General features: G+C 46.8%; 1 protein-coding gene across 5 annotated transcripts in view; it reads right to left on the bottom strand.

The window, feature by feature from the left end:
• The window catches only part of sh3gl3a (SH3-domain GRB2-like 3a), a 183296-nt gene that overhangs the window by 47294 nt on the left and 114372 nt on the right, over window positions 1-21630 (bottom strand). For all 5 annotated transcript variants that reach the window (XM_038813566.1, XM_038813565.1, XM_038813562.1 and 2 more), the window contains one exon: window positions 2634-2702. In XM_038813566.1, coding sequence (XP_038669494.1) covers window positions 2634-2687 — 54 coding nt within the window. In that variant the 5' untranslated portion in view covers window positions 2688-2702. The remainder of the gene's footprint in view (window positions 1-2633; window positions 2703-21630) is intronic.

Genomic DNA, 21630 nt, shown 5'->3' with positions numbered 1-21630 from the left:
ACCCCAGCCACTAACTTAAACATTCTGTCCCTTCACCACTGATGCACAGTGGCTCCAGTGTCCACCAGCTGTAAGATACACTACAGCAACTCACCAAGGCTCCGCGATAACACCACCCAAATCCTCTACAACTTTGAGGGACCAGTATAGAAGATGTATGGAAACATCACCTTTCCCTTGATGATACTCACCATCCTGACTTGGATCTATATCGCCATTCCTTCACTGATGCTGGGTCAACTTCATGGAACTCTCTCCCTAACAGCACAGTGGGTGTACCTACAGCACATGGCCTGCAGCACTTCTTTTTCCAAATGGCAGGCAGTGAGATATGCCTGAAAATCTCTTTGACCAAACTCTTGCTCACCAAACTCAATATCTCCTTATGTGATATGCCATCAAATTTAATTTGATAATGTCCCTGTGTAGGGCCTTGTGATGTTTCATTACATTAAAGGCACTTTGCAAATTGCAAGTGACGATCTCCATTTTGCTTCACCAGTTGAAGAATAAATTGTGATGCAGGCTTTGGGGAAAGTATCTTTAAAAATAGGATAATAAAGTCCCTTGTATCCACACAAAACATTACGTTTTAAAGTTACTATCCCATTAAGGGTAACAATCATGTATTTTTGCATTTCATTGGTATGATTTATAAATCAGACAGCAGGTGGCAGTCTAATATTTTACAATAAACTTGCCTGAGTCAGACTATGATCAGAGTGTCGTTGTATTTACGATCATACACTGACTGCATCGAACCACAAAATGTTGAAGTAGCAAAACAACCGCCAAACGGGTGCTGGTGCATTTCTCCACATGATCTGCCTTAACTAATCCCAAACACCTAGTCACTTTCCCAGCTGTTTACTTTCAAAATGTTATTTAATTCCTTTTTGAAGAATCTAAGGGGCTGGATCTTACAGCTTTCCTCCAGCATGTTTTCAGCAAGGACACAGGTAAACCATGACGGTTGGCAAGCCCAACATATTCCCACCCAGCTTCCATTATTCAGTAGCTGGGAGGTGTGATGATATGCATAAGGCAAGTTTGTACATAATGTAATGTATGCCCTCTGACCACTAGGTGCCATTGTAAATCCTTCGCGTGACCCTATAGTCGGAGAATATAGGGGGTAGGTCGTGCTGGAGGATAGACATATTTGCAGTAGTTCCACGATAGTAGATTAGTGTTAGTCGATTATTATTTTAGTTATAGAATTAATAGAATTCATAGAATTTACAGTGCAGAAGGAGGCCATTCGGCCCATCGAGTCTGCACCGGCTCTTGGAAACAGCACCCTACCCAACCGCACACCTCCACCCTATCCCTATATCCCAGCAACCCCACCCAACACTAAGGGCAATTTTGGACACTAAGGGCAACTTAGCATGGCCAATCCACCTAACCTGCACATCTTTGGACTGTGGGAGGAACCCAGAGCACCCGGAGGGAACCCATGCACACACGGGGAGAATGTGCAGACTCTACACAGATAGTGACCCAAGCCGGGAATCGAACCTGGGATCCCGGAGCTGTGAAGCAATTGTGCTAACCACTATGCTACTGTGCTGCCCACACGGTATCCTAGTTATCTAACCACGTAGTTGTTGCACAAAATTATTTTAACTACATGTTTTGTAGTTCATCATTCACTTCATCCAGTCTACAGAATACGACAGGAAGGTGCCTAAATAGGCAACCTGCCCACCAGTTTTGAACACTTAAGGGTCAATTGAGCTTGTGAACAAGCTATTGACCTGTATAATAACGGATTGACCAGCAGCTCTCGTGGGCGGGGTGTCCTCCCACTTAGGGAGCATATATTGCACACTCGGCCTGCTTATCCCCCTGGCTGCAGTGCAGGCTTCTTCTAGCTGCATTGGCTGCTGACCGACTCTTCAGTGGAGGGTGAGGAGGGTGAGCAATATGCAACGCTTACCCCTCCCATGAAATCCAACCCATGGCCTCTGTTTCAGCCAGCTGCGCCAGCTGGTCCTACACTTTAACCACTGACTATATCAAAAGGCACTTAGCTTTTTCCAAGGTGTCCCTTCAATTCTTTTTGGGTTTGGTTTAAATTTTGTCTGGTTACCATCTCAGCAGCGAGTGGAACTAATCTATCACTGTTTACCTTGTAACAAATCTTTGCAATATTTAAAAAAATAATACATTTAGAGTACCCAATTCATTTTTTTCAATTAAGAGGCAATTTAGTGTGGCCAATCCACCTACCCTGCACATGTTTTAGTTGTAGGGGTGAAACCCACGCAAACATGGGGAAAATATGCAAACTCCACATGGACAGTGACCCAGGCCCGGGATTGAACCTGGGACCTCGGCGCCATGAGGCAGCAATGCTAACCACTGCACCAGTCGTGCTGCCCAAACCTTCATAATCTTGATGGCATCGCATCACCTTCTCAGCTTTAGTTAAAAGCCCTACTACTTCAAATAGCTTTTCATAAATTAAATCCATGTTCTACAATCAATAAAGCACTGGTTCAGACTCGCCAAGGAACTTCAAATATTTTCTCTTGTATGCAACATCTGAAGCATATTCACTATATTTAACAACCAGCTTGAAGTTTTGCTATTAGCTGTAAGCCTTTCACAGAAGCACCTTTACTTACCCGTTCCATTTCTACAAAGTCCTCATCTAGTTTTGTTCCTTCAGCTCCACCCATTTTTTCACTGACAAACTGAAAAACAAAAATGATAAAAGTGTCATAAAAGTAGCAGTCCACACATGTTTTGCACATGAAGTGCAAATAAAAATGAACAGCCAAACAAACATTATACAAACATACATAATATCTAACTCCTTCTTGAAAACAGAATATGTTTTGGCTTCAACTATCTTCTGTGGTAGCAAATTCCACAGGATCACCACTCCCTGAAGAAGAAAGTTTTCCTCATCTCAATCCTAAATGGTCAAGCCCAGATCCTCAGACTGTGACTCCTGGTTCTGGACTCCCCCACCATGAGGAATACCCTTCCTAGATCTATCCTGTCTAGAATTTTATAGGTTTCCAGGAGATTCGTCCTCATTCTTCTGAACTCCAGCGAATAAAGTCCTAATTGACTCAGGGCAGGATTCTTCCGCCCTGCCCGCTGCAAGAAGGCCACGGGCGAGATGCTGACAATGGAAAAATCCATTGACCGCAGCTGGGGTTCTCCGGTGTCCGGCAAAACGCGCCCGGAGAATTCTGCCCTCAATTTCTCCTCAAATCAGTCCCGCCATCTCAGCAATCAGTCTGGTAAACATTCGCTGCACTCCCTCCTTCCTCAGATAAGGAAACCAAAACTGCACACAATACCGCAGATGTCATCTCACCAAGGCCCTATATGATTGTACCAAGGCATCCCTGCTCCTGTACTCGAATCCTCTCACTGTGAAGGCCAACATACTGTTTGCTTTCTTTACTGCCTGCTGCACCTCCATGATCATATGAATACAGGAGGCAAAACCATACAAATATGAAAGAATGGAGGGGGTGAAGTAACATGTAGCCAGGTGGGGCAACCTTTGAGAGGAGAGGAATTGAAATCCTGCCGGTGAATCCTTGAAGAAACCATTGTTTGGGAGATGATTCTGAGATGTGTTCTTTGAAAGTGGAGTTTGGAAACTCTCGTGTGAAAGTCAGTTGCATTGAGGTTAGTTGTCTCACAGTGTGACCAGCATCTGGGGAAGAATTAATGAGAAATCTGCAGCGGACTACTTGACCTATCCTCCCACTCTGTTTGAACTCACAAATGCACACGAGAGAATTAGAGAATTCTTTAAAATTATTCTAACTTCAATTGGGTGTTAGAACATAGAACATAGAACATAGAACAGTACAGCACAGAACAGGCCCTTCGGCCCTCAATGTTGTGCCGAGCCATGATCACCCCACTTAAACCCACGTAACCCGCAACCCAACAATCCCCCCATTAACCTTACACTACGGGCAATTTAGCATGGCCAATCCACCTAACCCGCACATCGTACAATAAATACTATTATTTCTTCTTCCAAAATCTTAGAAGAAAACCTGTTTCTGTGTGCCTTTTACAGTCACAGCACTTAAAACAGTTAAACGATTACTGAATTGGCAAGCGACCTGTTTCTCAAAAGAAAAATCTGTTGTGGTTAAATGAGTAGGAAGAGCCATTCTACCCTTTCTCATTTGATCAATAAAACCTCTTTGAAGAAGCTAGGGTGGTCAGAAACCCCCTCCCATTTCCTAGAAGGAAAAAACACAGTAAAACGGGGAAATACGAATACTGGTCCGAAACATTATTTTCCTTCTGGGTTCTGTCAACAATTTCCTATTCATGTCATATTTAGGTCACAAATCTACCCAGAGCTTGGTCCTAGATCTTGTACACAGTTAATGTGCGATTTTAGTTTCATGAGTAGGAGTGTTCAACTATGAAGGAGAAATGTTTGGTTACATCTTATCCACCGTGCACTGAGATTGAGTAAGACCAAAAAGCTCATGATCTACACCCCTTCTTAGTAAAGCCTGAATGCTTCTGTCTAGTCAAAGTTGGCATCTAGTTCAATCCTCAAGTACTAACATGCTTCAACAAACTGGGGACAGACACCCCATGTATATTTCAATCTAGACCTTTGGAATTCTCTCTTGGCCCATACAAAGTGTTAAGAACACATTATTTAATGGCTTGTCCATTGTTCAAATTGTCAAGCAAAAGCACAGAGCCCTACAAAAACCACCAATGGCTCAGCATTGCCTGTAAAAAGCAGCGTCATTGTTCTTTCAGAATTGCCTGCAACAAATACACTGATGCCACCCAGTAACCAAAATAGATGAAGACATTGATTAGGACGAGTGACAATGAAACAAATTTAATGTATTCCTCTCAGGAGAGCTGTATGGCATCACAATCAGCCCAAAGCAGCACTTGATTTAAAACAAACTGACAATCTGCACTCCTCGCATTATTTCAAAATTGTAGCTTTCCTGTGATGTACGCCTGCCTCGGGCTGCACAGATGCTGAAGCCAGTCCAATGCTCATCGTCTGTTGAGATCACACTAATAGAAAACATCAACATCTCCCTTTTCAACCATAAATCATAGTATTGAATGTTGGAGTATTTGGTTTCATCTGTTAGAGAAGGGCAGTTACATAATATTCAAAATTATCCATGCTTTGCTGAGATTTAGGTTAAAAACAAAGTCTAAACCGGCTTGGTTTATATTGTTTCCACAGTGAAGAACGACATTACATTCAATGCAAGTATCAGCCATGTCCAAAACCGCACTTTGATGGATCACAGAAGAAAGGTTAATGCTTCAGCATTTTAATCCAATGTGAATGCAGTTGTTTTTGGCACTTCCTATATCCTACAAAAGAAATCTGCTTTTCCAATGTCGATGAGATATATAATTGTAGCTATTTAAATGTGCATCCTACAGAAAGTGGTATGGATTAATTCAACATTCCTCACCATTACTTTCAATTGTTTCTCTCTCCCTCAACTTAGAAGGTGGATTTAGGACTCCCACGCTGCCATTCGAGTGCCTCCCTTAAAAAGAGGTGCAAATTACATAACTTACGAAGCAGTGAGCACATTTACTCTTAACTCTTGCTCCCTCTTGAGTGTGGTTGGCAGCTGGGAGCTGAATAGCTGAGCTTATCTTCAGATGGCTTGACCACAGGCCAATCTGTTAATAGCTACTTGGAGGTAAATGCAACCAAAATGTTTCCATTCCTGGGGAAATGGGTCTGACAGGTTCCAATTATGGACTGATGTATGTCGAATTGCAACACAGAAACAGGTTATTCATTCAAAGTGCCTTCTATACTGATGTTTATGCTCCACACGAGTCTCTTTCCTAACTTACTTCATCTAAATCTATCTACATATCCTTCATTTCATTCACTCTCACGAACCTATCTACTTTCCCCTTAAATGCATCTGTTCCATTCACCTCAGCTTCTCCGAAGTTCCAAATTCCAACCATTTTTCTTTAGGTAAAGCAGTTTCACCTGAAACCTATATGGATTTATTAATAGCATATATTTTTTGCCACTAGTTTTTGATTCCCCAAATCTTCTCTGCGTCTATTCCATCAAATGCCTCCACCACAGCCTTAATTTCTCTACAGAAAAGAGCCCCAGCCTGTTCAGTCTTTCCTGATAGGTAAAATATCACAGTTCCGCTTTCACCCTGTTTACATTTCCTCCAATGCCACTATATCCATCTTGAAATAGGTAGACCAGAAGCATACACAATGTAGTTCAATCAATGCTTCATACTGAGCCTTACCCTCCTAATCCAGATATTGTGTGGCACGGTGCAGTCAAATTGAAATCTTTGTATTGTAGTTAGGTTTTACAAGAGGATTATAGGGATCAGGAACTAATCGGATTCTTCAAGAAGGATAAAGACAAAACAGTGCATGTGTGCTTAGAAGAAAATTTCTGCCTTTTCCTGATCATACAGGAAAGGTCAGTGAGAAATGTTATTATTTTATTGATTAATTTTCACTTGTTATTGGTTAATTGGTCCTTGGTTAATTTTTTTATCCTTCAGTATAAGATCTGAACTCTGAGATAGGTGATTTTTAGAGATTATTTTCCCCCTCAAAGATTTGATGGATTTTTTTTTAAAGCCTGGTAGAGAGGGGTGGATGGAAGAGGAAAAACGGGATTTCTCTCTTTGAAAACAACCAAGAAAGTGAGAAGCTTTTGCTTTTCTGACAGTAAATGACAAATGTGTTTTCAATGGATTGCCTCTGTACTATCCTGCACCTTTTAGTTGCATGACCGAAATAGTAAATATTAATCTTATTTTAAAATCAAATTGTGCGAGAGGCCAGATATAGCAACACACAGGGTCCTGTTCTTGCAGACAGAAAGAACATGTACACACAGTGCGCCTGTTTCAACTAAATACCGACAGCCATTCTCTAGTTGATTCCTCAGGACAATGCCTTGACTAGAGCCAACTTGTCTGGTTTGAAATTAAACAAGGTTTGATAGTTAACTGTCAATCATTAGTTAACAGGTGCATTCTCCATGGCAATGCCTCTCAGTCAGTATACTCTTTTCATGAAGTATAAATTGTTGTTCCCTTCATATTAGGTATTTTTATGAATTGTTCTGGTGAGTGCAAGATTAAAAGCTTCAACAACATTTGTCTTTTCTCAGCAGTACCCAAGTTCTGGGTTACCAAGTGACTATTTCAATTAAAATATGATTTGGGGAGATTATGGGGATATGAAATGAAAAATGAAAATTGCTTATTGTCACGAGTAGGCTTCAATGAAGTTACTGTGAAAAGCCCCTAGTCGCCATATTCCTGCGCCTTTCCGGGGAGGCTGATACGGGAGGCTGATATAGCTAGCAAAGCAAACTTTATCAGTTACACTTGTTTTTTGTTTAGAAATTGAGAATACCCAATTATTCTTTTCCAATTAGGGGGCAATTTAGCGTGGCCAGTCCACCTACCCTGCAAATCTTTTTGTGTTGCAGTGGTGAGACCCATGCAGACACGGGGAGAATGTGCAAACTCCACACGACAGTGACCCGGGGCCGGGATAGAACTCGAGTCCTTGGCGCGTGAGGCAGCAGTGCTAACCACTGCACCACCGTGCCGCCCGTCATTTAGCCTTGTTGATTCAGAGCTGTACCTGCTGGGGATGCCAAAAGTGAGTGGAGTGGACCGTCCTCTGCTCACAAATTCTCTCAATGCATTTCCCTTGTACACAACTCTGCAGTAGCACAAAATTGTAAAATTTACCCCAAATCACAGCTAAGTTGGTGACGTATAATGGACACTACTCTTTGTAATTTAGTACATTTTCGCTTTTCTTCAGTAATTGAAATAACTGTAACTCAACTATCAGATAGCTCAATATTAATCCTTCCCTTCCCCCTGCACCCAGGGGAACGTCAGGGCAGAGAATAGGGTTAAATGCGTAAATGTGGGAGTGCACCCACATAAAGAAAGCAGCCTCAAAAATCCATGGCAGTGGGTTGCTGTCCACTAGTTTACTCTACCAGCTGCCAGCCAGCCTGTTCAATGTGTCCAGCTGCAGGGCAGGAAATAGAACAGAAAACATGACACAGAGATCTTGCCAGTAAAGTTCAGCTGGACCTCCATATTCCTGGCCCTGCAAGGTACTCGGGCTGGCTCGGCTTCCTCACAGCCTCTCCTCAAATATCAGGGCCACTGGATCTGAATGAAAAGGCTGTCCAGCTGGTTGAAAAATTAGAAATAAAGAAGGTACTTGGACTTCTTATACCAGTAAGGACAGCAAAGAAACAATCTAGTACGAATAACCGTTTGTCAGAAATCTCCCGTCATACCGTGGATAGAGGCAGCTGATGCAACAACGCACTTCGGACAGTTTAAAACCAGAAACAAAAAGTTGAGTAGAGAAATGCAACATGAACTTTCAAGCGGTTATTGAATAGGTACATGGAGCACACCAGAATGACAGGGAGTGGGATAGCTTGGATCTTGATTTTGGACAATTCTCGGCACAACATCGAGGGCCGAAGGGCCTGTTCTGTGCTGTACAGTGCTATGTTCTATGATGTTGGTGAGGGGTTCCCTCAAATCAGGCCAACAAAACCTACTTGGAAATGTTTTTTTTTAAATCATTAGTTTTTGGCATGTGAGAATGGCTGGCAAGGCCAGCTTTGGTTACCCACCCTAATTGTCCTCATAAAAGGTGGTGCTGAGCTGCCTAGTTAAACTGCAGTCCATTGGGTGTAGACACGCCCACAGTGCTGTTAGCAAGAGAGCTCCAGGTTTATGATCCAGCGAAGGGACAGCGATATACTCCCAAGCCAGAATGGTGTGCGACTCGGGGGGAACTTTCTGGCGGTGGTGTTCACAGAATCACACAGTACAGAAGAGGCTCTTCAGCCCATCCGAGTCTGCACTGACATGGAAAAACACCTGACCTACGTATCTAATCCCATTTACCAGCACTTGGTCCACAGCCTTCAATGTTATTTGTCATGAGAATGCCATTTGAATGTTTAGGTGGCACAGTGGTTAGCCTTGCTGTCCCAGTGCCAAGCACCAGAGTTTGATTCTGACCTTGGGTGACTGTGTAGAGTTTGTACATTCTCGCAGCATCTGCACGAGTTTCCTCCGGGTGCTCCGGTTTCCGGCCACAGTCCAAAGATGTGCAGGTTAGGTGGATTGGCCATGCTAAATTGCTCCCTTAGTGTCCAAAGGTTGGAGAGGGGGGCCCTAGGTGGAGTGCTCTTTCAGAGTGTCGGTGCAGACTTGATGGACTGAATGACTTCCTTCAGCACTGTAAGGATTCTATGATTATGGCATGCTAAGTGCTCATCCAGATACTTTTTAAAAGGATGTGAGGCAATGCACCTCTACCACCTTCCCAGGCACCTGCTGCCTTTATCCTTCTAGGTAGTAGATATTGGAGATTTGGAAGGTGCTGTTTAAGGATACTTGAATTGCTACAATTCATCTTCTAGATTGGTTGTTTTCAAACTTAATCAGGCGATCCATTCGAACCAAACTGTTCACCCACGCAACCCAGTAATAACGAGCCAAATATAAATCTAATTCTAGGCACACTCAAAAGACAGTGCCATCAGAAAATGATATTCCATGTATACTTGACTGTTACACGGCTGTGTGCCACATTCACTTATTTAATGCAACAGGTGAACCTGCTTGGTTCATAGAAATAGAACATAACAGTGCAGAAGGAGGCCATGCGGCCCATCGAGTCTGCACTCACCCACTTAAGCCCTCACTGCCACCCTATCCCCAGAACCCAATAACCCCATCTAACCTTTTTGGTCACCAAGGGCAATTTATCATAGCCAATCCACCTAACCTGCAAGTCTTTGGACTGTGGGAGGAAACCAGAGCACCCGGAGGAAACCCACGCAGACACGGGGAGAACGTGCAGATTCCGCACAGACAGTGACCCAGCAGGGAATCGAACCTGGGACCCTGGCTCTGTTAAGCCACAGTGCTATCCATTTGTGCTACTGTGCTGCCTGTTCTTTGTTGGCTGTTCACCAGCGGTCGTGGCACTCGGTTTATCCCTAGTATTAATGCTGCTCTGGCCTGTCATGGCCTTGGCAGAGCAGTTAACATTCTCTCCAGCAGATTCAGATGCGAGGTCGTGGCCAATTGGTTTATTGGCTATTGGTATCTCTAGCCCTCTCTTTCAGATTACAATACGATCCATGAGTTACATGCAACTTGTCATTACATGTGTAGCATAGAAGGAGTGCAAATCAACATACCAGAAAGGGAAAGATAATTGGTGCCAATTGCTCGCACAGGGTTCATTGATCTCTTTATTGTCTCATGTGGTCATGCTGTGTACTGGAAAGAGAATACATAATTCATATGCCGAGAGAAAAAGTAAGAAGTCTTACAACACCAGGTTAAAGTCCAACCTGGTGTTGCAAGACTTCTTACTGTGCTCACCCCAGTCCAACGTTGGCATCTCCACAGCATAGAGATAAAAAGTCAGAGAATCTTTGCAAAATGAATTTTGGTGACCCATTTGTTTTTGTTTTAAACTGTTATTATTTTTCACATTGTGTTACACATTTCAGTTTGTACGTTAAGTTACAAGTTTCAGAACTGCACATAATACCAAGCAACCAAGGAAAGATTAAGATTTACATAAGAGAGAAGAGCGAGAAAGAAATCATAAATAAAGTTCACTATAAATATTTACACTACTCATCTGCCCCCCCCCCCCCCCCCCTACAAGCCCCCATGGCTGTGGACCCCATGAGGCTGATCTGCCTCATCTGCCCACCCCAGTGTTGGCCCGAGCGTGTATTAACCAGAGAATTGTTGCTCCCTCTGGCTTCCTGCTTACCCTCAGGCCTGTCCTCTGTGGCTCTGCCACTTGTGCCTCGTGGTCTTTTTTGTGGGTTCCCCCTTCCATTCCCCTGAACCCGCCCTTTCTTTTCCTTTATGTTCTGTGGTTTGTCTGTACCTCCCCGCTCCGTCTTCGCTCTACTGGTTGCTGGCTCAAACAGGTCTTGGAACAAGTGGGTGAACAGCATCCGTACCCTGTGGGAAGCACTGTTCTGACCCACGGATGTCAATCTTTACCTTCTCCAATTGGATGAATCCAGACAGGTCGGTCAGCCAGTCAGCAGCTGTGTGTGTTGCTGCCGATCGCCAGCCAAGGAGAATTCTTCGGCAGGAGATTAGGGAGGCAAAGGTGGTGATCCCCTTCCGCATAAAGAGTTCTGGCTTCTCTGAAGCCCTAAAGACCGTCGCTTTTGGGCATGGCTCCATCTTCACCTGCACAACCTTAGACATTGCCTTAATGTCGCACAGAACCCAACAAGTCTGGGGCAGGCCCAGGCAAGGCCTCCCTGGCGCCATTCATATTTGTCCTCCACTTCCCGGGTAGAACATACTCATTTAGGTTCAGGTTAGGTGTGCTCTGTGCACTACATTTAGCTGCATTAGGCTCAGCCCTGTGCACGTGCAGCTGAAGTTCGCCGCCCTGTGTAGTGTTTCAATCCAGAGTACTCCCCCCCCCCCCCCCCCCCCCCCCCCCCCCGGCACCAACCCCAATTCTATGCCTAGTTCTTCACGCTTTTCCCTTCTGTTGTCCAGTTGTAGCGTACCTCCTCCAACAGTCGCTCGTACAGGTCCCCACAGTTCCCCTTCCCTAGGTCACCCGCATCCAACAGCTCCTCAATTAACGAGTGTCCTGGTGCCTAGGGGTAAGTCGTCGTTTCCCTGTGCAGGAAGCTTTTGATCTGTATATTCCTCATTTTGTTTCCTTTAGGTAATTGGAACCTCTCCGTGAGTTCCTCCAGGGCTTCTCATCTGTGTACATACCACTACCTGTCAGAGTCCCCTCTTCCTGTCTCCATTTTTTGAAGGTGGCATCCATTGTTGTGGCTGATAGAGATGGGAGCCAGAGTGGACATTTTGGTTAGGCCGAAGTGTTGTCTCATTTGATACCACGTTCAGAGCGTGGCTACCACCATGCGGCACAGTAGTTAACACTGTTGCTTCACAGCTCCAGGTTCGATTCCCAGCATGGGTCACTGTCTGCGGAGTCTGCACATTCTCCCAGTGTCTGTGTAGGTTTCCTTTGGGAGCTCCAGTTTCCTCCCACAGTCCAAAGATGTGCAGGTTAGGTGGATTGGCCATGTTAAACTGCCCTTAGTGTCCAAACAAAAAAGGTTAGGTTAGGTTACGGGGATACGGTGGAGGTGTGGGTTTGGGTAGGGAGTGAATGTTGAAGGTGGTGGATAGGGTGGCAATCAATCGGCTGGAGGGGAACTTGCATATTGTGGTGTTAATATGTGTCCGGTGCCCATGTCCTTCTGGGTGGCAGAGGCCGCGGGTTTGGAAGGTCTGTCAAAGGAAGCCTTGGTAAGTCATCACAACTTAAATGCTGCGAAACATACAAGGGCTCACGTCAGCAAACCGAATACAAGTCCAATGGGTCTAACTCTGAATTTGTGCAATGTTTCAATTAAGCCACATTGTGTTCAGTTTTAGTCCCTAAGCTTGCATTCATTGTTCTCGATAGCGTGCAGGAAAATTGGATTCAGATTTATAGGCCGGGATTCTGCAATACTTTGGCTAGTGTTGACGCCGGCGTAAACACTGGAGTGTTTCATGCCGGCGTCAACGGGCCTCCTGGCTCAGCGATTCTGTGGCCCACAGGGGGCCAGCATGTGCGCGGCGGCCGGTTCTGGGCCTGGCCCGCATAACATGCGGAGCCACACAGCGGGCTGGCGTGGCAGAAGGTTGCCCCCCCGATTGCGGGTCTGGCCGGCGTGGAGGCCCCCCCCTCGAAGTCTGATCCCCCCCCACCCAGGACAGCCACCGTGGCCACAGGTCCGAGCTCCTGCCGCGGGGAACTATGTTAGAACCACATCGGCGGGTGCCCGGCCGGTCAACCGCAGGGAATCGCCGGGGGGGGGGGGGGCTCTTTCAATGGCCCCCGACCGGCCGGAGCGCGTCAACTGCGCGCGAGAGTCTTGCGGCGATTCTCCAGTCTCTGCTCTCAGACTATGAGTTATGTACTTCTGAACCTACAGAGAATCTGAATGAATGAATCTACCATGAAACCATTACAAGCTGCAAATAGAGACCTGAATCTGAAAGCCTACTTTGATGGAATGTCTGTTTAAAGGCAAACATCTGAAACAAAGACTCTTTTTCCTTTTACTTATTATTTTAACCCCTCTCCGTGTTTGTCTGTCTTGTGTGTGTTTTATATGTATATAATATAGTATTATATATATGTAAATAAATATGTTTTTTCAGGCAAGTTAAAGTGGGGGATTAGGAATTAGATCATAGTTAACCAGTTGTATTTGCTGCATATTTCATTATATTTCTTCTTATAGAAAAAAAAAATTGTGTTTAAATTTACAAACCTGGTGACTGTAATTATTGGGCAGCCAAGGGTCAAAGACTTTTGAGTATTTTTCTAAGAATTAATGGTTAATAATTGTGTTTTGACTGTGGGCCAAGTGGGTTTGAAAATGACCCCGCACTAGCCCAGGGCGTTGTGACAATTGTGATCAGGTGAGGAGGTAGAATGGCTCTCCTCTTTTCTCAATCCTTGTTTGACCACAAAAGGTTGTTTTTTTAAAAGGTGACGTGCTCACTAATTCACTGCATTTAACTATCTGAGTACTGTGACTATTAGCAACACAATCAAACATGTTTTCTATGAAAAGAAAATATTTTTGTTGTACTTTTACTTAACACAATCTAAGTAAAATAATAAAATCGCTCCAACATCCACACACACACTCATCTCACATACAAAAGTTTCAAAAGTGGGAGGATGAATTAAGGAATAATTTTAAGTCTAGTAAAGATTAAAGAGAGGTGGCATTTGTCGGTTGATGACTTGGGCAGATCCAGGTTCGTCTCGGTGGTCCTTCTGGTTTCGGCCGATAGATTTACAGATGCAAACAGACGATTCATCTGTTTTTCTGGAGACACCAGCTGCTGGGTTGTGTTCTTTAAAAATATCTGTGCCTGCAGCACAGGAATGATCAAAAACAGCAGCCAGAGCTTGAGCTCACAAAAATAAGTGGAGAGAGAGAGAGGGGAACGTCTGTGCTATTTGTTTCTGGACTAGCTTCTTTGTCTCTGGTTCTGAGAGTTTAAAAGTTGTAAATTTATCAGAAGTAAGTTTTGATCAATACATCCATTGTTCACATAAAGTGTTTTGAAGTTAGAAGCTATTGTTGCACAATGGGGAAATGAATGGTGACTATTCACACCTACTTATGATGAACTGGTTTCTCTACAGTTGCATTTTAAGTCTGGGAGTTCATGGGTTTTGAATTTTGGTAAGATGCTAGGTTTGAATTCACACAGATAGTTTTGGCTCACTGTGTCCATTCAATGGAGGGTACCCCCACCCAAGGTCATTTCATTAAAAACTTTATGGAGACTAGGTTGAGTTTGCAGAAATTACAAAAGCCACTTGACCTCTAGTTTGCTGTTTTAATCCAGAGTGCTACTCCTGATTTTTGCCCTTCGTAAATTCTGAGGCTGATTTGCTGGGTTTAACCTGAAATTAAAACATGATCATTTGACTCTCCAGTTGGTAATTCCACAATGATTTCACTTGTATTTCCCTTGTAATTCCCACAAGTACTGTTTGCTTTAAGGTGCATTACCATCTTTTTTTCTTCATCTCAGGGATGGGTTTCCCCCCGCTGTCTGTCCCATGACATCGGAGACACTACTGCTGGAAGGTGGATGTCCAGATTCCGTTGCACGCTCCTGTGGCAATTCAGCTAGGTGAGGTATCTCTCTCACATTCTGTTTGTCTGTTTGGGAACATTCCTTCTCCCTACTGAAATCTTGAAAAGAAGGTCCTTGCTAAACATACTTCTGTTGCATTTCCTCTGACCTCTGCGTCTCTTGTGCCAGTACTTTTGCTTTCCTCTATTTTGGCCACTCCAAATTCTACAGTTTATTTCTTGGGCTCTTTAAATTCTCACAGCTTCCTTTCATCCTCCTTAATCTCTTCTGGCCTCTGTCACCTCCTGTGGGATGCTTGAAACTTCCTCAGCCCTCTGTACCGATGCAGAATTTCACTTGTTCCCCTCAGTCTTCCCAGTCAGTAGACTGTCTGCGCACTTTGGGGGAAACCTTAGAACCCTAATAAAACCACTCCTGCATGGGTAAAGTTGGGGTCATTCCACCATTAGTAGCCCTGTAAATTGCTCATGCTGCAAGTATATCTTTATTGAATGGAATCATTACATACTGTCCAGAAAGCCCCTTAACTATCACACTGGCATTCATTCTGTTTTCAGATGGATGATCCAAGAGGCTGGTTTAGCTCACTGGGCTAAATCGCTGGCTTTTAAAGCACACCAAGGCAGGCCAGCAGCACGGTTCAATTCCCGTACCAGCCTCCCCGAACAGGCGCTGGAATGTGGCGACTAGGGGCTTTTCACAGTAACTTCATTGAAGCCTACTCGTGACAATAAGCGATTTTCATTTCATTCTATCCCTGTCATGAGCAAAGTTAGCAAGCAACCAGTATCTCTGAAAATGACGATCTCCGTTTCTGGATTTTTACAAAAACTAGTGGTTATTTTTCCATTAAGTCCTGATGGGTATTCTGGCCCTCTGCTACATTGAAACAGAAGCTTAAGATCCTCCTGGCTTTGGACAGAAACAATCTTGCCTGAGCAATATTCCCTCAGGTTTACCGGTTCACCATTGTAAAGAACAAAGAAGAAAATTACAGCACAGGAACAGGCCCTTCGGCCCTCCAAGCCTGCACCGAACATGCTGCCCGTCTGAACTAAAACCCCCTACCTTTCCGGGAACCTTTTCCCTATATTCCCATCCTATTCATGTACTTGTTAAGGCGCCCCTTAAAAGTCGCTATCGTACGTATCTGCTTCCACTACCTCCCCTGGCAGTGAGTTCTGCTTCCTTCTTTTAAAGGTGAGGAACTGATCCCTTTTTTCCTCACTACTTGGTGTGACCATCAATTCACTAGCGACACGATTGGAAGTAAACTGTGGTTTTAATAGTCTTACAACTGAGCCTGCCTGCGACCAGAAGAACTGAGGGCAGGCTTGCGGCTGCAGCACTTTATAATTCTGGTAGTGGAAGGGGCCATCGGCGGAGCCAAGGGTGGAGCCCTGTACAAGCTCCTCATCTCCCCCTATGGGCAGAGCCGCGCAACGGCTCACATACAGTGCCCACATGGACATTATACAATGCAATGTAATACAGTGTGAATTACAATACAGTATGAATGCACCACATTCACCCCTGTAAAAAAAATCAAGTCCGGCGGGGGTGACGGGTCTACAAGTTGAGCCGGTCCGGTGCCCGAGTCATCCTTTGGGATCGGTGGAGCACCGGGGTTGCAGCCTCTTTGGGTGGCTGGGAGTTGATGATCGGTGTGGGTATGAGGGCGGACTCCAGGGGTGTTTCGGTCCGAGCTTCATTCCTGACCAGTCCGATGGGCGAAGGGTGGCGCGGGAAACCTATGGGGCGGGGGCGCAGGGCGTTGGGTGGGGTGTAGTATGAGGTGTACCTCGGCGGTGGTGGTGGTGGATCCTGCAGGCGCCAGGTCCCGGAGGGAAACGGTGTCCTGACGGCCATCAGGGTATTCAATAAAAGCGTAGTGGGGGTTCGAGTGGAGCAGTAGCACTGTCTCTACTAGCGGGTCTGTTTTGTGTGTCCAGACATGCTTCCGGAGGAGAACCGGGCCCGGTGTCCTCAACCAGGATGGGAGTGAAGCCCCCGTGGTAGTGCCCCTAGAGAAAACAAATAATCGTTCGTGAGGGGTCTGGTTGGTGGCTGTGCATAGGAGGGACCTAATGGCATGGAGCGCGTCGGGGAGGACCTCCTGCCAGTGGGAGGTCGGGAGATTCCTGGACCGTAGGGTCAGTAGGACGGTCTTCTAGACCGTCGCGTTCTCCCTCTCCACCTGCCCGTTCCCCCTGGGGTTGTAGCTGGTAGTCCTGCTCGAGGCAATGCCCTTGTTGAGCAGGTACTGACGCAGCTCGTCGCTCATGAAGGACGAACCCCTGTCGCTGTGTACGTAGCTGGGGAAACCGAACAGGGTGAAGGCACTGTGCAGGGCTCTGATGACTGTGTGGGAGGTCATATCGGGGCACGGGATGGCAAAGGGGATGCGGGAGAATTCGTCGATGAAGTTAAGAAAGTACACATTTCGATTGGTCGAGGGGAGTGGCCCTTTGAAAACGATGCTCAGGCGTTCAAAGGGCTGGGATGCCTTTACCAGATGGGTCTTGTCTGGTCTATAGAAGTGCGGTTTGCACTCCGCGCAGATCGGGCAATCCCTAATGATGGCTTTTACCTCCTCGGTGGAGAAAGGCAGATTTCGGGCTTTGACGTAGTGGGCGAGCCGGGTGACCCCCGGGTGGCAGAGGCCATTGTGGATAGCCTTCAGGCGGTCGTCTTGCGCGCTGGCGCATGTGCCGCGGGACAGGGCATCTGTGGGCTCGTTGAGCTTCCCCGGTCGATATATGATATCGTAGTTATAGGTGAAGAGTTCGATCCTCCATCGCAATATTTTATCATTTTTAATTTTGCCCCTTTGCGAGTTGTCGAACATAAAGGCAACCGATCTTTGGTCGGTGATGAGGGTAAACCTCCTACCAGCGAGGTAGTGCCTCCAGTGCCGTACGGCTTCCACAATGAAATGAAAATCGCTTATTGTCACGAGTAGACTTCAATGAAGTTACTGTGAAAAGCCCCTAGTCGCCACATTCCGGCGCCTGTCCGGGGAGGCTGGTACGGGAATCGAACCATGCTGCTGGCCTGCTTGGTCTACTTTAAAAGCCAGCGATTTAGCCCAGTGAGCTAAACCAGCCCCTGACAATGGCTTGAGTTTTCGTCTGAGGAGTGTCGAAGTTCCGAAGTGGAGAGGGTTCGGGAGAAGAAGGCGACTGGTCTCTCTGCCTGATTCAGAGTGGCGGCGAGAGCGACCTCTGAGGCGTCGCTCTTCACCTGAAAGGGGATGGATTCATCCACCGCCCGCATGGCGGCTTTGGCGGTGTCCTCCTTGATGCAGTTGAAGGCCTGGCGGGCCTCAGCTGACAGTGGGAAGAGTGTGGTCTTAAATAGTGGTCGGGCTTTGTCCGCATGCTGGGGGACCCACTGGGCATAATACGAGAAGAATCACAGGCACCTCTTGAGGGCCCTTGGACAATGAGGGAGAGTGAGTTGTAAGAGGGGACGCATACGGTCCGGGTCGGGGCCCAGGACTCCGTTTTCCACGACATAGCCGAGGATGGCTAGTCTGGTAGTGCGGAAAACGCATTTCTCCGTATTGTAAGTGAGATTGAGTTTCTGGGCGGTCTGGAGGAATCGGTGGAGGTTGGCATCGTGGTCCTGCTGATCATGGCCGTTGATGGTGACATTGTCCAAGTACGGAAACGTGGCCCGCAGCCCGTACTGGTCCACCATTCGGTCCATTGTTCGTTGGAACACTGAGACCCCATTCGTGACGCCAAAGGGGACCCGGAGGAAGTGGAAGAGGCGGCCATCTGCCTCGAATGCCATGTAGTGGCGGTCCTCCGGGCAGATTGGGAGCTGGTGGTTAGCAGACTTCAGATCCACTGTGGAGAATATGCGGTACTGGGCGATCTGATAGACCATGTCTGCAATTCTCGGGAGGGGGTACGCATCAAGGTACGTGAACCGGTTAATGGTTTGGCTATAATCAACCACCATTCGGAACTTTTCCCCGGTCTTGACGACCACCACCTGAGCTCTCCAGGGGCTGTTACTGGCTTCACGTAGGAGCCGCTGGACTTCGGCTCTAATAAATACCCTGTCCTGCAGGCTATACCGCCTGCTGCGAGTGGCTACGAGTTTGCAGTTAGCACTGAGATTAGCGGAGAGTGGAGGGGGGTCGATTTTCAGAGTCGCTAGGCTGCAGATAGTGAGTGGAGGTAGGGGTCCGCCGAAGCTGGGTGTGAGGCTCTTGAGATTACATTGGAAAATGAGCCCGAGTAAGAGTGGGGAGAGTGGGGCGCAGAGGTCGGGGAGTACGTACAGCTGGAAATTAGAGTAGCTGGCGCCCTGAATCGTTAGGGTCGCGACGGTGCGCCCTTGTATGTGGACTGAGTGCGAGCCCGAGGCGAGGGAGATAATTTGCCGTGCAGGGAAGATAGGGAGCGAATAGCGTCTTACCAGATCTGGATGTACGAAGCTCTCGGTGCTCCCGGAGTCGAAGAGGCACGGTGTCCTGTACCCGTTGATTTTAACGGATATCATCGAGCTCTGGAGGTGCTTCGGACGCGACTGGTCCAACGTGACTGCGTTGAGTTGCGGGTAGTCGGCGGCTCGATCAGCCGTGCTGGAGTGGCCCCGTGATGACTGTCCGCTGAGGTCGTAGTCGTCGAGGTTCGGTTCGGTTGATTGCCAAGATGGCAGCCCCCATTGATCGCACGTGGCGGGTGATGAAGAAGATTGCGTCCAAGATGGCCGCCCCGTGGATCACACGTGGCGGGCGGCGAGGAAGATGGCGTCCAAGATGGCGGCCCCCATGACTCGCACGTGGCCAGCCGCGTGGAGGAGGTTTGCCAAGATGGTGGCCCCCATGAGTCGCACATGTCGGGTGGAGGCAGAGTCGGCAGACACGCTGCAGCATTACGGGGTCTGCAGGTCTGCGAGTTTGGGAGGCAATTGCTCTGGACTGTGGGGGAGTTAGAAAGTTTTGATTTTGCCAGGCATACTTGGGCATAGTGCCCTTTGCGACCGCAGCTGCTGCAGGTCGCGTTGCGGGCCGGGCAGTGCTGCCATGGGTGTTGGGGCTGGCCACAAAAATGGCACGCTGGCGCTCCATAGTGGGTGGGTGGCCGCGTGGCGCAGGCCTGGGGCAGTCGCTGGTCGAGGGCCCATGATGGGGTCGCTTGGTCCGCGGGGAATGCAGAACGCGACCTCCATAGCCGTAGCTAACTCTACCGTGTCCTCCAAGTCTGGGCCCCTTTCTCAAGTAATCGCTGGCACACATAGTTAGACCTGAGCCCTGCAACGTATACATCACGTACAGCGATTTCCATATGCTGGGAGGCCGTTACAGCCTGAAAATTTCAGTCCCGAGGAAGAGCTTTTAAATCGCGCAGAAAGTCCTCTAGCGACTCTGCGGGGCGCTGGCGACGGGCCGTGAAAATGTGCCGCATGTAGACCTCGTTAATTGGCCACACGTACAATCAGTCGAGCATAGCCAGGGCCTCAGTATATAAGGTGGTACAATTGAGTTGCGTAGAGATACGATGGCTCACCCGTACGTGCAGTAGGCTGAGTTTCTGCTCCTCTGTAGTCTCGGATGTGCTTGATTCAGCCAGGTAGGCCTTGAAACATCGAAGCCAGTGTAGGAAGATTTCCTTCGCCTCTGCAGCCTACGGGTCGAGTTCTAGTCGATCAGGTTTGAGGGCTGATTCCATAGTAGTTTCCTTCAAGTTTTCTAAGACTATTAAATTGATGTGACCATCAATTCACTAGAGACACGACTGGAAGTAAACTGTGGTTTTAATAGTCTTACAACTGAGCCTTCCTGCGACCAGAAGAACTGAGGGCAGGCTCACGGCTGCAGGACTTTATACTTCCGGTAGTGGGTGGGGCCATGGGCAGAGCCATGGGCGGAGCCAAGGGTGGAGCCCTGTACAAGCTCCTCATCTCCCCCTATGGGCAGAGCCGCGCAACGGCTCACATACAGAGCTCACAAGGACATTATACAATGCAATGTAATACAGTGTGAATTACAATACAGTATGAATTCACCACACTACTCCCCCCTTTTCTCTCAAACCTTTATTCCTCCTCTCTCTTCCGAGGCTGCAAATCTATCAGGTCCTAGTTGAGTAAGTCGGTTCCCTGTATGGAAGTGTAAAAACATATTTCTCGGGGCAATTTGATTTCTCGGTTCCATTTACTCATTTGTCTACGGGTGCGATCTCAGAGGCAGCCCCCAAATCCTCTTATGTTCATGTGAAGAGAGGTGGAATGGCTCCCCTATTTGCCCACTCCTCGTTTAACCACAACAAGCTATTTTTGTTTTTTAAAAAAAGGTATGCTTGCTAATTCAGTGAGTGCTTAACAATTTACATGCAGTGACTGTAAAATACACAAATGGACAGGTTTTGAGTTTCCTTTGAAAATGAAAGAGAATAGTTTTTATTTCACTGAACCAGTTGAAGTAACATGATAAAAATGTTCCAAGATACGTGTGTGCACATGCGAAAGCTAGTTTGCCAGGTGGAAGGATAGATTCAGGGACAATATTAAAGTCCAATAAAGATCAAAGTGAGACGTTTCTCATACGTTGGCGACTTGGGTAGATCCAGATTGGGCTCGATGGCCCTTCTGGTTTCGGCAATGTGATGGTTCAAAGACGTAGCAAGTGATTTACCTATTTTTATGGAGGCAGCAGCTGCTGGGTAGAAGCTTTTAAAAATATCTTTGTGGGTGGCATATGGATAGCTAATTACAGCAGAATTGGCTGAAGCTTATTAAATAGACAAAGAGAGAGAGAGGAGAGAAGAGATGAAAGAGGAGAGAGAGAGAAAAAAGAGAAACCCTCACAGGGATCTTCTGTGCTGTTTGTTTGCAGACTGCTTAATTTCTCTCAGGCTCTTGGATTAAAAGA

This window comes from Scyliorhinus canicula, chromosome 12 (genome assembly GCF_902713615.1).
Source record: "Scyliorhinus canicula chromosome 12, sScyCan1.1, whole genome shotgun sequence".
Lineage (NCBI taxonomy): Eukaryota > Metazoa > Chordata > Chondrichthyes > Carcharhiniformes > Scyliorhinidae > Scyliorhinus > Scyliorhinus canicula.
Note: the sequence above shows the minus strand (reverse complement) of the source record. Positions and strands in the feature narration are given on the sequence as shown.